The sequence below is a fragment of the Dermacentor albipictus genome, chromosome 9, assembly GCF_038994185.2.
Source record: "Dermacentor albipictus isolate Rhodes 1998 colony chromosome 9, USDA_Dalb.pri_finalv2, whole genome shotgun sequence".
NCBI lineage: Eukaryota > Metazoa > Arthropoda > Arachnida > Ixodida > Ixodidae > Dermacentor > Dermacentor albipictus.
Window position 1 is genome coordinate 115,530,771 of NC_091829.1, and position 13,567 is coordinate 115,544,337.

Sequence of the window (13,567 nt, forward strand, 5' to 3'; positions counted from 1 at the left end):
CCCTTCTGCTTTGCCTGTCCAGGGCCGTGAGCACGCATTGCAATTGGTCCCCTGAGTTACTAAGCAAGGCAATATCATCAGCAAATCGCAAGTTACTAAGGTATTCTGCATTAACTCTTATCCCCAATTCTTCCCAATCGAGGTCTCTGAGTACCTCCTGTAAACACGCTGTGAATAGCATTGGAGAGATCGTATCTCCCTGCCTGACGCCTTTCTTTATTCGGATTTTGTTGCTTTCTTTATGGAAGACTAGGTGGCTATGGAGCCGCTATAGATATCTTTCAGCATTTTTGCATACGGCTCGTCTACACCCTGGTTTCGTAATGCCTCCATGACTGCTGAGGTTTCAACTGAATCAAACCCTTTCTCGTAATCAATGAAAGCTATGTATAAGGGTTGGTTATATTCCGCACATTTCTCAATCACCTGATTGATAGTGTGAATATGGTCTATTGTTGAGTAGCCCTTACGGAATCCTGCCTGGTCCTTTAGTTGACAGAAGTCTAAGGTGTTTCTGATTCTATTTGCTATTACCTTAGTAAATACTTTGTAAGCAATGAACAGTAAGCTGATCGGTCTACAATTTTTCAAGTCTTTGGCGTCCCCTTTCTTATGGATTATGATTATGTTAGCGTTCTTCCAAGATTCAGGTACGCTCGAGGTCATGAGGCGTTCCGTATACAGGGTGGCAAGTTTTTCTGGAACAATCTGCCCACCATCCTTCAACAAATCTGCTGTTACCTGATCCTCCCCAGCTGCCTTCCCCCTTTGCATAGCTCCCAAGGCTTTTTTTACTTCTTCCGGCGATACTTGTGGGATTTCAAATTGCTCTAGACTATTCTCTCGTCCATTATCGTCGTGGGTGCCACTGGTACTGTATAAATCTCTATAGAACTCCCCAGTCACTTGAACTTTCTCATCCATATTAGTAATAATATTGCCGGCTTTGTCTCTTGACGCATATATCTGATTCTTGCCTATTCCTAGTTTCTTCTTCACTGCTTTCAGGCTTCCTCCGTTCCTGAGAGCATGCTCAATTCTATCCATATTATACGTCCTTATGTCACCTATCTTACGCTTGTTGATTAACTTCGAAAGTTCTGCCAGTTCTATTCTAGCTGTAGGGTTAGAGGGTTTTATACATTGGTGTTTCTTATTCAGATCTTTCATCTCCTGCGATAGCTTACCGGTATCCTGTCTATCGAAGTTGCTACCGACTTCTATTGCACACTACTTAATGATTCCCATAAGATTGTCATTCGTTGCTTCAACACTATGGTCCTCTTCCCGAGTTAAAGCCGAATACCTGTTCTGTAGCTTGATCCGGAATTCCTCTATTTTCCCTCTTACCGCTAACTCATTGATCAGCTTCTTATGTACCAGTTTCTTCCGTTCCCTCCTCAAGTCTAGGCTAATTCGAGCTCTTACCATCCTATGGTCACTGCAGCGCACCTTGCCGAGCATGTTCACATCTTGTATGATGCCAGCGTTAGCGCAGAGTATAAAGTCTATTTCATTTCTAGTCTTGGCATTCGGGCTCACCTACGTCGACCTTCGGTTATCCCGCTTGTGGAAGAAGGTATACATTATCTGCAAATTATTCCGTTCTGCAAACTCTACTAATAACTCTCCCCTGCTATTTCTATAACCTATGTCGTATTCCCCCACTGACTTGTCTCCAGCTTGCTCCTTGCCTTTCCTGGCATTGAAGTCGCCCATCAGTATAGTGTATGTTGTTTTCACTTGACCCATCGCCGATTCGACGTCTTCATAGAAGCTTTCGACTTGCTGGTCATCATGACTGGATGTAGGTGCCTAGACCTGTATGACCTTGAATTTGTCTCTTATTAAGTTTCACAACAAGACCTGCCACCTTCTCATTAATGCTATGGAATTCTTGTATGTTACCAGCTATATCCTTATTAATCAGGAATTCGACTCCTAGTTCTCGTCTCTCCGCTAAGCCTCGTTAGCACAAGACTTGCGTGCTTTTTTTAGCACTGTATATGCTTCGTTTGTCCTCCTAACCTTACTGAGCCCTATTATATCCCATTTAATGCCCGCTAATTCCTCCAATAGCACTGCTAGACTCGCCTCACTAGATAGCATTGTAGCGTTAAACATTGCCAGGTTGAGATTCCAATGGCGGCCTATCCGGATCCAGATATTCTTAGCACCCTCTGCTGCGTCACAGGTCTGACCGCCGCTGTGGTCGATTGCTTTGCAGCTGCCTGTACCCAGCTTTATATGTGCACTCATAGGGAGTAAATATTGCAAAGCTGCTTTGTGGAAATCAGCAATGCAGAGAGAGTTTCATAAAAAGAATTGTCACCCACACGAGAGTAACATAAAGCTACAAAGGAAACCAACCCTCTAAGTTTACCGGGTTAGACTCATCCTTGAAATCAAACAGCGTGAAACATATTAATGGTTTGACAGCAGGCCAGGACTTTAAGGCCCAACCACAAGGAACAAGTTTCAACAAAATTTTGTTGTCACCGCAGCCAGCTTTCCTTTATGCTTTGCTAGCCACTTCAGGCGTTAACACTGTGATCTGGCATGGGATGAGTTAGGTGTCAAGCGAACGTTGCCCCCAGCGTTGCATTGTTGTTGACCATGTTGGCTGACACTGAAAATCCGTTGGAAAGTTTTGTGGTAGAGGCTTTAGAGACAGAGAACAGCCGGACACTGTCAGAGCAAAAGGTACTACGACAGTCGTCACAACAATTGTACGTATGTGGTAAGGCAGCCAAACAGCTAGTTTGCTTCCTGCAGTCTAAACAGTGACATGTGCCACCTCAGAATTTTGTGTGATGATTTTCGTTTCATTACTTTTCTTTCTCCGTTCCTGCATCTTTGAATCCCTTTTTCCTTTCTCCCCGTGCAGGGTAGCAAACAAAATTTTTTCCTGCCTAACCTCCCTGCTTACCCCCCTCCCCTCTCTCTCTCTCTCTCTCTTTTTCTCTCAGACCATGTTTCCAGTCTGGAAGCCCACATAGGGCACAGTCTGAGTTTCCTTTGTAGCTTTGTGCTACTCGCCGATGAATGACAATTTTCCCTTTCAGAGAGTGAAACATTCAAGTTGAGAGAGAACTTCAGCATTGGGCCATGTAAAATTCCATCACTAGACAATCATCATTAGAGTTCTGAACTAAATTTGTTACATTTTAAGAAGAATGCTGAAATCCTACCTACTGTTGAAGACAGAGTACTATTCACTGAGGGCTTTATAGCTTTTACAAGCAAGTCTATAGAGGAGGCAGTCCGATGGTCTTTGCACTGCTCAGAAGCAATGGTGGTAAGGTGGAGTGAAGAAACGGCCAAGAGGGATAATGAGCAGCATGCCCGAGAAAGGCAAAGGAGAGCACGAGAGGATGTCGGCACCAGAATGCTGGGGTCCGTTGTGGTACAGCTTGCAGATTTATAGTCCTGCAGACGAATTGCCCATCAGGCTGAATGGCTTCAGGGATCTTTCAAGGATGACAACCAGCAGAGTGCATGGTGGTCTGTGACTCCATCTAATGGACGGTCATACAAATAAGGCTCGAACTTAGTAAGTGCCCAGGTGATGGCCAGACATTCTTTTTCTGTCGCAGTGTAATTGGTCTCAGCTTTCATAAGCATACGACTTGCACAGGCCACAACATATTCAGGAATGTATTTTGCTAGAATAGCAACTTGGGCTTGTTGGTTTTCCATCCTGCTGTTAACAGTGCAAAATGTAGACATGAGACGAGACAAGAAGACAAGCGCTGTGGTGTCTTCTTGTCTCATCTCTTGTCTACATTTTGCGCTGTTAACAGCAGGATATTCAGTGAACCCTTGCTTGTGCTGGGCAAGAACAGCGCCGCGGCCAGCACCGCCGGCATCTGCGTGCACCTTAGTAGGGGCTGTCCGGTTGTAATGGTGCAAAAGTGGCAAAGACGTTAGCGAACGACACTTTTGTGGAGGCCTCGTCGCACTCGGATGATCACTAAGTGAGGGGCCTATTGCTTCTAAGTAGCTTCGTCAGGGGTGATCTGATGGCGGCAAAATTGTGAATGAAGTGTCTGAGGCAACAGCACAGGCCTATGAAACTGCACAATTCTTTGATGGACGTTGGCTTGGTGAATGCGGCGACGGCCCGAAGTTTGGCTGGATCGAGGAGAATTCCATCCTCGGATACAATGTAACCTAGAATTGTGATTTGCGAGCTGTGAATCGGCACTTCTTGAGGTTTAGTTGTAGGCCAGTGTTTGTTAAGCATGTCAAAACACACTAGAGAAAATGGCCATAAACCCGCAAAAGATCAGTCTCTGTCTATTTCACGCAAAAAGCATGGCCTTAGTTACTCATACTACATTGATAACAACAAACTTGAGAACGTTGAAAAACACCAATATTTGGGTTTAACCTTTACATCAGATTTACGCTAGAATACACACACAGAAAATGTGTGCATTAAATCGTTTAAAGCCCTGTGGTTTTTGAGGTGGAACATCAGTCGGGCGACCCCTGAAATTTGATGTCTTGCTTACAAAATTCTAGTTAGACTAATCCTTGAATATGTTAAAATTGTTTGGCACCCACACACCATAACTAACTGTTCTAAACTTGACCGAATACGGAGGCTAGCTACCAGGTTTATATTTAATAAATATCGCTGCATCCATTCTCCAACGGAGTTATGTCATTTGGCTGATATAGCACAACTTGAGCTCAGAACTAAATACCACAGATTAAAATTCCTGTTCGAAGTTATTCACAATCAAGTAGATAAGTAGATATTAAACCAGATGATTATTTTGAGCTTCCTATGAATGCGTCAACGAGGCATCGTCATAGTATGTACATTCCTCCTCCACTCAACCGCAATGATTGCTTCAAGTTCAGTTTCTTTCCTAGGGCGATAGGAGAATGGAATTTGTCACCCGACTCTCTTGTACCCTCGATGTCCTTAACTGACTTTAAAAAAAAAAGGAAGGTGTTAAAAGCACAATTTTTTGTAATACCACATAGTGAATTGCCCAATATGTACGCATTTACTTTTTTTACATGTGTCTCTTGTTGCGTCTATGACGCCGCGGTGCCAAATTATAAATGGTTTCTTTAATACTTTCCCATGTATGTTGTATCTCATACGTCTTTTTCATTCTAAGGCAAGCTTTGCGAGTCAAACCTTGTAACTCAGTGGCATTATATGTTTCTTTCTGTTGTTCTTATTCTTCACTCCTGTAATAGCCCTAAGACCAAGAGGGCTGACAGTATAAATAAATGAATGAATAAATGAATGAAGATGTGTGGTGAAAACAACAGCAAAGACAACAATGTCATCAAGTTAGTGCTAAATCACGTAAAACTGTGTCCATCATGTGCTCGAAAGTTGCAGGCACATTACAAAGACCAAAAAGCATTACGTTAAATTCATATAGATAGTCGGGTGTGACAAAAACTTGGAGGACGCTTAAGCTTTGCCTTTAAGAGTGGAACACGATAGCATTCAAAGATTCCTGACTGCTTCTCATGCTTCCCAGCAACTGCAGCATATGTAAACATAATGTTTACCCAGAAATGCTGGTGGCAAATACTATGCATGAAGGCGGGCTATCTGGCAGAAAGGCGGCCTCTTACGTGAGCCATGATGTGGCGGACGCAGGCGCCATATGGAAGTGTTGCAAACACCTGTGTGTGCCGCTCCGTGGCCTCCAAGATTTGTGCGTGCTGGCGCACGCAAATGGCAGATGCCTTGGGCAGTTTATGAATGGTAGAAACACTGGGAAAGGGTTTGAGTTTTCGCGTAGCAGAATTATGTTTTTTTCATGTATTCAAATTACAATCCGACACTATCATGTCTGTAGGTTGTGTGTAAGTCGTACTTTATGATTTCTCTATGTATTACGCTTGAGAAATTCAATTAGTTCAGTAACTTCCTTGTGCCCAATGGAGGGCATGGGTATTCGTGGTTCGGGATTTCTTTTGCCAAAACGACGTCCGATGCCGGACACGGGTCCCTTAATGCTATTGTGTTAAAACCTGTCTTCGACTGATCAGGGTCTGCCATGGCTACTTGCCAATACCCTGAGTGCGGATTTGGAGATTAAAAGCACTCTGCACCTTGTAGATTGTCATTCATATTGTCTATACGCAGGAGAGGATAGACATCCTTGCGAGTGTTGTTTAGGCATCGCTAGTCCACAAAGAACTGCCTAGAACCATCTTTATTCATAACAAGGATGACAGGGGATGCCCATGGACTGTTGGAAGGTCGTATCACCTCACGGTGAAGCATGTCGTTGACTTTTTCGTTGATTACATGACGTTCTGCAGGAGATACACGATACAGACATTGCTGCAATGGCGGTTGCGAGCCAGTGTCTATTCGATGTGTAACAGTTGACGTCCAGCGCAGGGAAGATTGCCTTACATCGAAAGAAGAACAAAATTCTTCTAAGAGGCACAAAAGCCGAGATTGCTGGACTGGTGTAAGGCCATCGGCAATAGAAGAGCCGAATGTATCACTGGGCGATAGGTCGCACCTTGAAACAGCACTGTGCTCACTGGAACTAGCACAGTACCGTGTTTACACGTTTGTAAGTCGAGTCGAATATAAGTCGACCCCCCATATCGCATGACAGGAAAAAAAAAAAAAGAAAAGAGCATACCCAAGGGTGCATTCGATAACGAAAATTTATTAGTAGCTGACATGGTCACTGGACTACTCGTCTTCACTAGTGCTGCCATCGTTATCGTTGCTACGGTCCCACAGCACGTCGTCCAGCGAAATTTCACATTTGGCGAACGACCGCACTACGACATCTTGTGGAACAGCAGCCCGCGCCAAATGCACCCAACCACATGCATCCGTCAGGGAGGCTCTTTTGACAGGTCCGGTTGGCGTAATTTTGCAGTCTTCTGCCGCCAGCCACTCGTTGTACTCACGGCGGAGCAGGTCCTTAAAAGGTGAAGGTCCGGGCTTGTTTCATGACCATGTTACACTTCACTGGCAGGGACCGATCACGCATTTCAGCGCCATACACCACAAGCTTAGCCTACAGCTCCGAAAAGCGTCCAGACTTCGGCCTGTGGGAAATTTTTCACTTGCCGTCACAGGTGAAAATTTCGCTTCGCTGCAGTTTCCGCTCTCGCACCACCCGTTCGGAAACATCGAACTTGCGGCCCGCTGCGCTGTGATTTGTTTTTTCAGCGTAAAGGATGGCAGCCCTCTTGAACGCTGCTGTGAACGAGTGCCGAATGATTAATGGGCCTGGAGCACTCACGACGACTGAGGAAACATAGAAGTAGCACTAACCGGCAGTCAAGTGGAACGTGTCAAACCAATGCCTTTCATCAAACTATAGAGAAAGCTAAGCGCAACTGGGAAAGAGAAACCCACGAGCGGTGTCTACTCTTCCATGAACTACCGATACTCCCCGCAAGCGCCGCCGCGAATGGGAACAGCGGTGCTTCCATCAACTATCGACACCCCCCCTTAAGTGTTGAGTGCACTCATGCGTGCACTGTAAAACTCTTAAAAATGTTGAAAAACCCTTCCGAAAAGCAAACAAACATGCGGGATAGTGAAAACCTACGGATAGGGCCATAGAGCAAACATAAAATTGTAACTACGTTGTAGCTCCCATTGGTCTCGCTTTCTTGGTGGTGCCATGTTTTCGTTTCGATTGTAAGTCGAACCCCTCCCACTTCAGATTTTCAAATTTTAAAGAAGTGGTCGACTTACAGTCGTGTAAATATGGTAATTGTCATCGGGCACGTCCAGAACTTGCACGTCTTTGATCGCTTCTACATTGCCATGACGTTCCCGCCGGAGTAGCATCACAGGGTATGGGAATGGGTTGCAAACGAAATTGGTGCTGTAGCCCTGTAGTGATGCCCACTGTTGCAAAAGGTAGCAGCAGATCTTTCCGAGTAAGAAAGCGGTCAGATGGAGACGATAGTGCAACAGCGTCTTAGATTCCACTGTAGTACATGGGCACAACCATTGACTCGTTCGGAGGAACGTGGGTGTCGGCGTGAACAAGTAGTTTCCTCAAAAGCGAAGAATTGTCGGTGAGCGTAAAATCTAACAGCGACGAGTGTTCTATTTCGGCTTGTGTGCAATGGATAATGGCATTGTGGTACTAGAGAAAATCCCTGCCGAGGATAACGTTGTGAGAGCACGAGGATAGGATGACGAGTTCTATGGCGTATAGAATGCAGGCAATGACAACACGAGCAGTGCAAGCCACTAAGGGGTGAATATGCAGAGCAGTGGCTGTGCAGAGGGACAGCCCAGAAAGGGGCGTTGTGATTTTAAGAAGTGGCAAAGCTTAGTGTCCTTAACACATACGGTGGCTCATATGTCCACGAGTGCAGATGCATAAACACCATCAACAAACACTTTGATTACGTTTGAGGAACTGTGTTGAGGACTTTCACATTTTGACGATGTCGCAGCCCTTGCCTCCTGGACTGCAATGATTAGTTTTACTCATGCCGGGATATGGGGCAAGGTCGCATCAGCGTGGAAACAATGAACGGCAGGTAGTTAGCGTAAGGCGCAATGTCGGTAACATAGCTGAAGTGTGGTGGTCATATGGATGGTTGGACTGGCAACGAGTTCAGCGTAGGTGAGTGGATCAGCCGCGAAGACCTGTTGGGGCGGTGCAACGACTTCAGTGTAGCTTAGTGGTGTAGCCACAGGAAGATGTTGGTGCTGGTCTGGCATGACCTCGGCGATTTCCTTCTTGATCGCGCGACAGAGTGGAGGTGTAAAATTCGATGCAGGCTGTTATATATGTGGCAGCTGAGCGAAGGTCATCATGGAGAGCTGGCTTACAACCTCCTCGCGAACGAATGCTTTTTTTGCAAGTATTGCGGACTGGTCGGAAATGGTAGCCAAACCAGGTTCGTCGCATGATGAAGGGCGACATGTCAACAAGCACTGCCTGTGTAGCTCCTCGTAGCTTCGGCATAACTTGACTATGTCAGTCATGGACTGAGGATTCTTTGCAAGTATCATGTTGAAAGCATCATGCTCTATCCCTTTCATGACATGTCAGATTTTGTTGGGCTTATTAGGTTTGTAGGACAATCTCACCCCTGGCATCCAGTTGTAAGGGTTGTAGTCAGACATGAACTATGTGGTAGCTGGCCCATGCCGTCGTCCAACTCACCCAAGCTTGGGACGTGGTTGTAGGGAGGAACTTGCTCTCTTCAAGAACTAGGTGTACAGGATTTAATTACAATATTTACATTAAAAGAGGAGATACGTTTCAACATTATAGCACGACTCCCAAATGGAGCACGCAATACGAAGCGCACAGCACACAAGCTCCAAGCACCAAGTACCCTGCTTGTCAAGCACACAGCTGCTTAAAAACACTCTGTCCTTCCTAGATCCCTAGGGGAGGGAAAACTTCTGCCCAACCTTTGTCCAGTCGGACCGTCTGCAGTTGTCGGGGTGTAGTCGACCCGCCTTTGAGGGGGAGGGCTCACACACTCATATACGCACTTTGGATTCCCAGAATCCACCGAGTTGAGCGGGTCCTCGAAGCCAGGTTGCCACGCTTGACCCCAGCCGGCGCCTCTTAATTCCAGAGCTGACTTCTCCGGTAGCTGCCATGAGTGTCAGCAGACTGTGACAAATCCTGGGGCCCGAGGAAAACTGCACCGCAAAACACACTTTTCCGAGAAGCTCTCTTGCTGCAAATATACCATGAAGGCGCCGGCGAATCAACCAACAATACTCGGTCCACCAAACGGCTAGCCTGGCCGACACTGCTGGGCTGTACAAGGAGGCGCATGGTTAATTAACTTTGCCTTGGCCTCCAGTTTTCCGAAAGAAGTGCATGGTCGGTTATCATTGCTGGCGTCGCCGGTTCTCTGAAGGACACCACCACCGCAGAACGATCAAAACTTCTGCAGCTGGCCGGGAAAGTTTCTGCAGGTTAGCACCCCTGCAAGCCGATCGTAACAGGCTCTTGACTTCGTTGTGTCAACTCTTTTACACATGTTCAGAACACCTTTCAGTGTAGCTGGTAAATGATTCACCCGGCTGCTGTTCACGTTCTCGCGAACGCGATTCTGTATGCCGCTTGTGCACAGCACGGTGACCATACACAGCCAATAAAGAGGCTTTGAACAAGGACCACGTCGGAAAATCAGTCTCGTGGTTGCTGTACCGGAGACCAGCTACACCCGCGAGACAGTAGAGCATGTTGCTTAGTTTTGCGGGATCATCCCATTTGTTGTGGGCGCTTACTCTTTCGTATGTCGTCAACCAGTCCTCCATGTGGGTGTGGTCCACGCTCCTGAAGATGGCAGGGTCCCTGTAGCGAGGCCCGCTAGAGCACATGACTGACTGAGGAGGCAGTTGTTGGGAAGGAGTAGGAGGCGTTTGCTGGGATGTCGTCAGGCATGGTCAAGCGTAAGCTACGGGATAGAATTTCCAGGATTGACATTGTAGCCCGATGCACTCTCCACCACTTGTAACTGTGTTTATTAATCACTAGCGTTTGGGACCAATCGTCAGAGCAAGGCATGAACCCTCAGTGCAAGTGGCGTTCCCTGAGCAAAGTGCTGGGGAGGATGGCCCACTAGAGCGCTCCTCTTTTTTGCAACATTATGAACAAATTGACAGCATATTTCAGAGGGGTGCACAGTACACCAATTTTTGGTACACTAAGTCAGAAATGGTCATAGAGGGTCAGAAATGGTCCATTGTTTAAAGGAACTGGAAAATACTAAGTCAAGTTAAAGTGGCAGATTAGTGCTAGACAATATCTGTGGTGTCAATATTATTGTGAACAGAGCTTTAGTAATCGAGAAATTTAGTACATCTAAGTCATGATTAGAGACTCCCCTAGAACATTCAAGTACTAGCCTGATGATGAAGGCACTCCTTATTATAATACTCCTAACATACTCCTACTCCTAACAAAAATACTAATACTCCTACTCCTAACAAAAATATAATTGTACTGAATGATAAGATGAAAGAAAATGCTGTTTGTGTAATTCATTCTTACTTTTAGAGAAAAGAGCTCATTGACATTGCTCTTGATAATGACGCAGGCAGTCGAGAGGTTTCGTTTTCGTTTCGCAAAAGCGCTGCCCGTGCTTTTGCATTTCAATAGTTTTGAAATTGCATAGTTCTGCACTCGTTTTGCTGGCTCTCAAAACTCGCACAAACTGTAAGTAGCAGAGAATGCCACGTCCATGGGATGTCGCGGGATTCCCGAATGGTTTATGCCACTTGACCAAGAGCAGCTGCAGCGGCAAATCGAACGCTCTGTCTTGGCTTGGTTTCTCCATGGTTTTGCATAAGCGTTTTGCAGAAAACTGTAGCACTGTTTGTTGCACATTGTCTTACTCACCGACAGCAGTAAATGGCAATGATGGCGTATGCAACACCACCACTTCCTGCTTAGGGCGGCTGATTTGAATTGCACTGAATGTATGCGGACCTTTCAGATGCAATTTTCTCCTAAACTAAGTCTTTCCTTGGCATGAAACAAGCGCTGCGAGCAGGGCTTAAAGCCTTCCTTCTGTGGAGGTGGGTCCCTACCATGGGGCGGCGACCATATAGTGCATATATACCCACGCTCGCTCGTGTGTGTGTGTGTGCGCATATCCGGCCGTGAAACAGATAAAAGAATAGAAGCATATAGAGAAAAGAATGGTATTACTGGCGTTTTGGCCGGGGACCGCCCTTCACTCCAGCCACATCAACCAATCAATCGTGATTAAATCATCAATCAAAAAATTGGAAAGTTATAGTTGGCCCACGCAAGGCACCACTGGTAATGAAATCACCTCCAGCACCTGTTGAATGGGTGCCGCAGTGCTACGGTAGACCTGCCGAGGAGGGGCCGAGCCCCTCCTTAAAGAATGAAGGGGGTGGAGCCAGGTTCCATGCCTCCATCCCTCCCTTTCTCCCCCCCCCCTTCCTCCCTCCCTCTGTCTTTAAGCACTGGCTGTAAGGTGCTGAAATCCTACTTTAACAATCCGCGGTGAATGAGTATCTGCCTTTAGTGTCCCTCTAACATCAGTGGTACACGTGCACTGTTAGAACTAAATGTTGCAGGTATAGAGGGAAATTATAATACTTGTTTCTATGAACCATTTTCAATTTCGGCAGCCTGAAAACATTTGCGTCATGATGTCAAGATGCACTGGTTTACTGTCCTCTCCCTGCAATTACTGTGGCTTTCACATGTGGGCACAGTAAACACATACAGCACTCTTATTTCTTTAGGGGCAGCATCATCACACACTAGCCTTATTGCTAGTCGAGCTTGTCGAATCTTGCTCTGTGCCATGATGTTGCAATAATGTTAACGACACCATCTTGAGAACAACTTTAGAGATGTAAATGTTTTCCCACATTTGCACTTGCTGAATGTAGTTCTGTTTCTTGAGACAAACTTGTGCTAAGAGTTTCTGCATCTTACAAAAATATGTGTTCATACTTTTTTAACTCTTTGGGCATCATATCCTTTCCATCAGTTTTCAGCCTCCTGGTCGCGTGTGCCACCTTGCAATGGCCAGCATTAGTCAGATGCGCCAAGTGCGTCTGTTGTGGCACCCATTTCGTTTGCACGTTGCTAATCACACTCATGCTAAGCTGGTGGTAACCTTGTTTTCATCTTTTGTATGTTCCTTACACTGTGTGTTTTCTTGGATTTGTTGCAGGTTGGGGTAGTGGGTAGGAAAAGTCGTCTTCTCCTCGCCATGTCGACAGCAGCTGAGTTCAGGGACCACCTGACATCCTTCAGTGAACTGTATGCCTCCTTGGGTGAGTTTGGGTCGCAGTCTTCAAACCTCCCTGCTTTTTATAAGCATTATTTTTCTTGAAATACACCAAGAAAGGTGCAGGAGTTAAAGGTATAGTACTGCCTAACAGAGAGACCTCTCATGGTATTTTTGGGTGTTTGCTGTGGTCCTCTGAATCCAAGCAGACAGATTCTGGAGGTGCTCCGGTTGCAAGTAGAGAGATATCGTGCACCAACTGAACAGCTGGCTGCTTTTCTGAGCTGTGAGGAAAGGAAGTGAAAGCGGAGGGGAACTTCTGGTGATTTACATGGCCGAGTGCCACTGCTGGCTATGTTCGCATGGGAAACATGGTCATTATGGCAGCACACGTGAATGTCCATCGTTGTCACTGTGAATGGAATAACAGTCTATATGCGTTTGCCCATGCAACAACGAGAACAGGTAGGGCCACGTGACCTAACAGCGACCAGATTTTTTTATTGCTCTGATCTGGAGTTCGGTGACTGGAAAAGACCATCTGAATGTAGCTGAAGTGCCCCTTTCCAACCATTTGAACAAAATTGGCCTTTTGGGAATACTTTAAAATGATAAAAAAGGACTATCTGAAGATGCCGTAAGAATTGGATCACATTGTTTAATGTCCAAGGCAGAAAAGGGGATTCATGCAAGAAAGCTTACTTAAAAACAGCTTGGCGACGTCTGGTCCTTTCAAGAAATCTATGGCAGTACCTAGCAGAGAGCTCTGTACCTATTGCCACGCAAGCTTCACGAGATTAAGTGTGATGCACGTTTCACACCCATGTGTTTGACTTGT

The 13,567-nt window shown here is 45.9% G+C and overlaps 1 protein-coding gene across 2 annotated transcripts in view; it reads left to right on the forward strand.

Moving 5' to 3' along the window:
* The window catches only part of Pur-alpha (Purine-rich binding protein-alpha), a 223,704-nt gene that overhangs the window by 158,120 nt on the left and 52,017 nt on the right, over positions 1–13,567 (forward strand). For both annotated transcript variants that reach the window (XM_065446087.2, XM_065446088.2), the window contains one exon: positions 12,673–12,775. In XM_065446087.2, the coding sequence (XP_065302159.1) occupies positions 12,673–12,775 (103 nt within the window). The remainder of the gene's footprint in view (positions 1–12,672; positions 12,776–13,567) is intronic.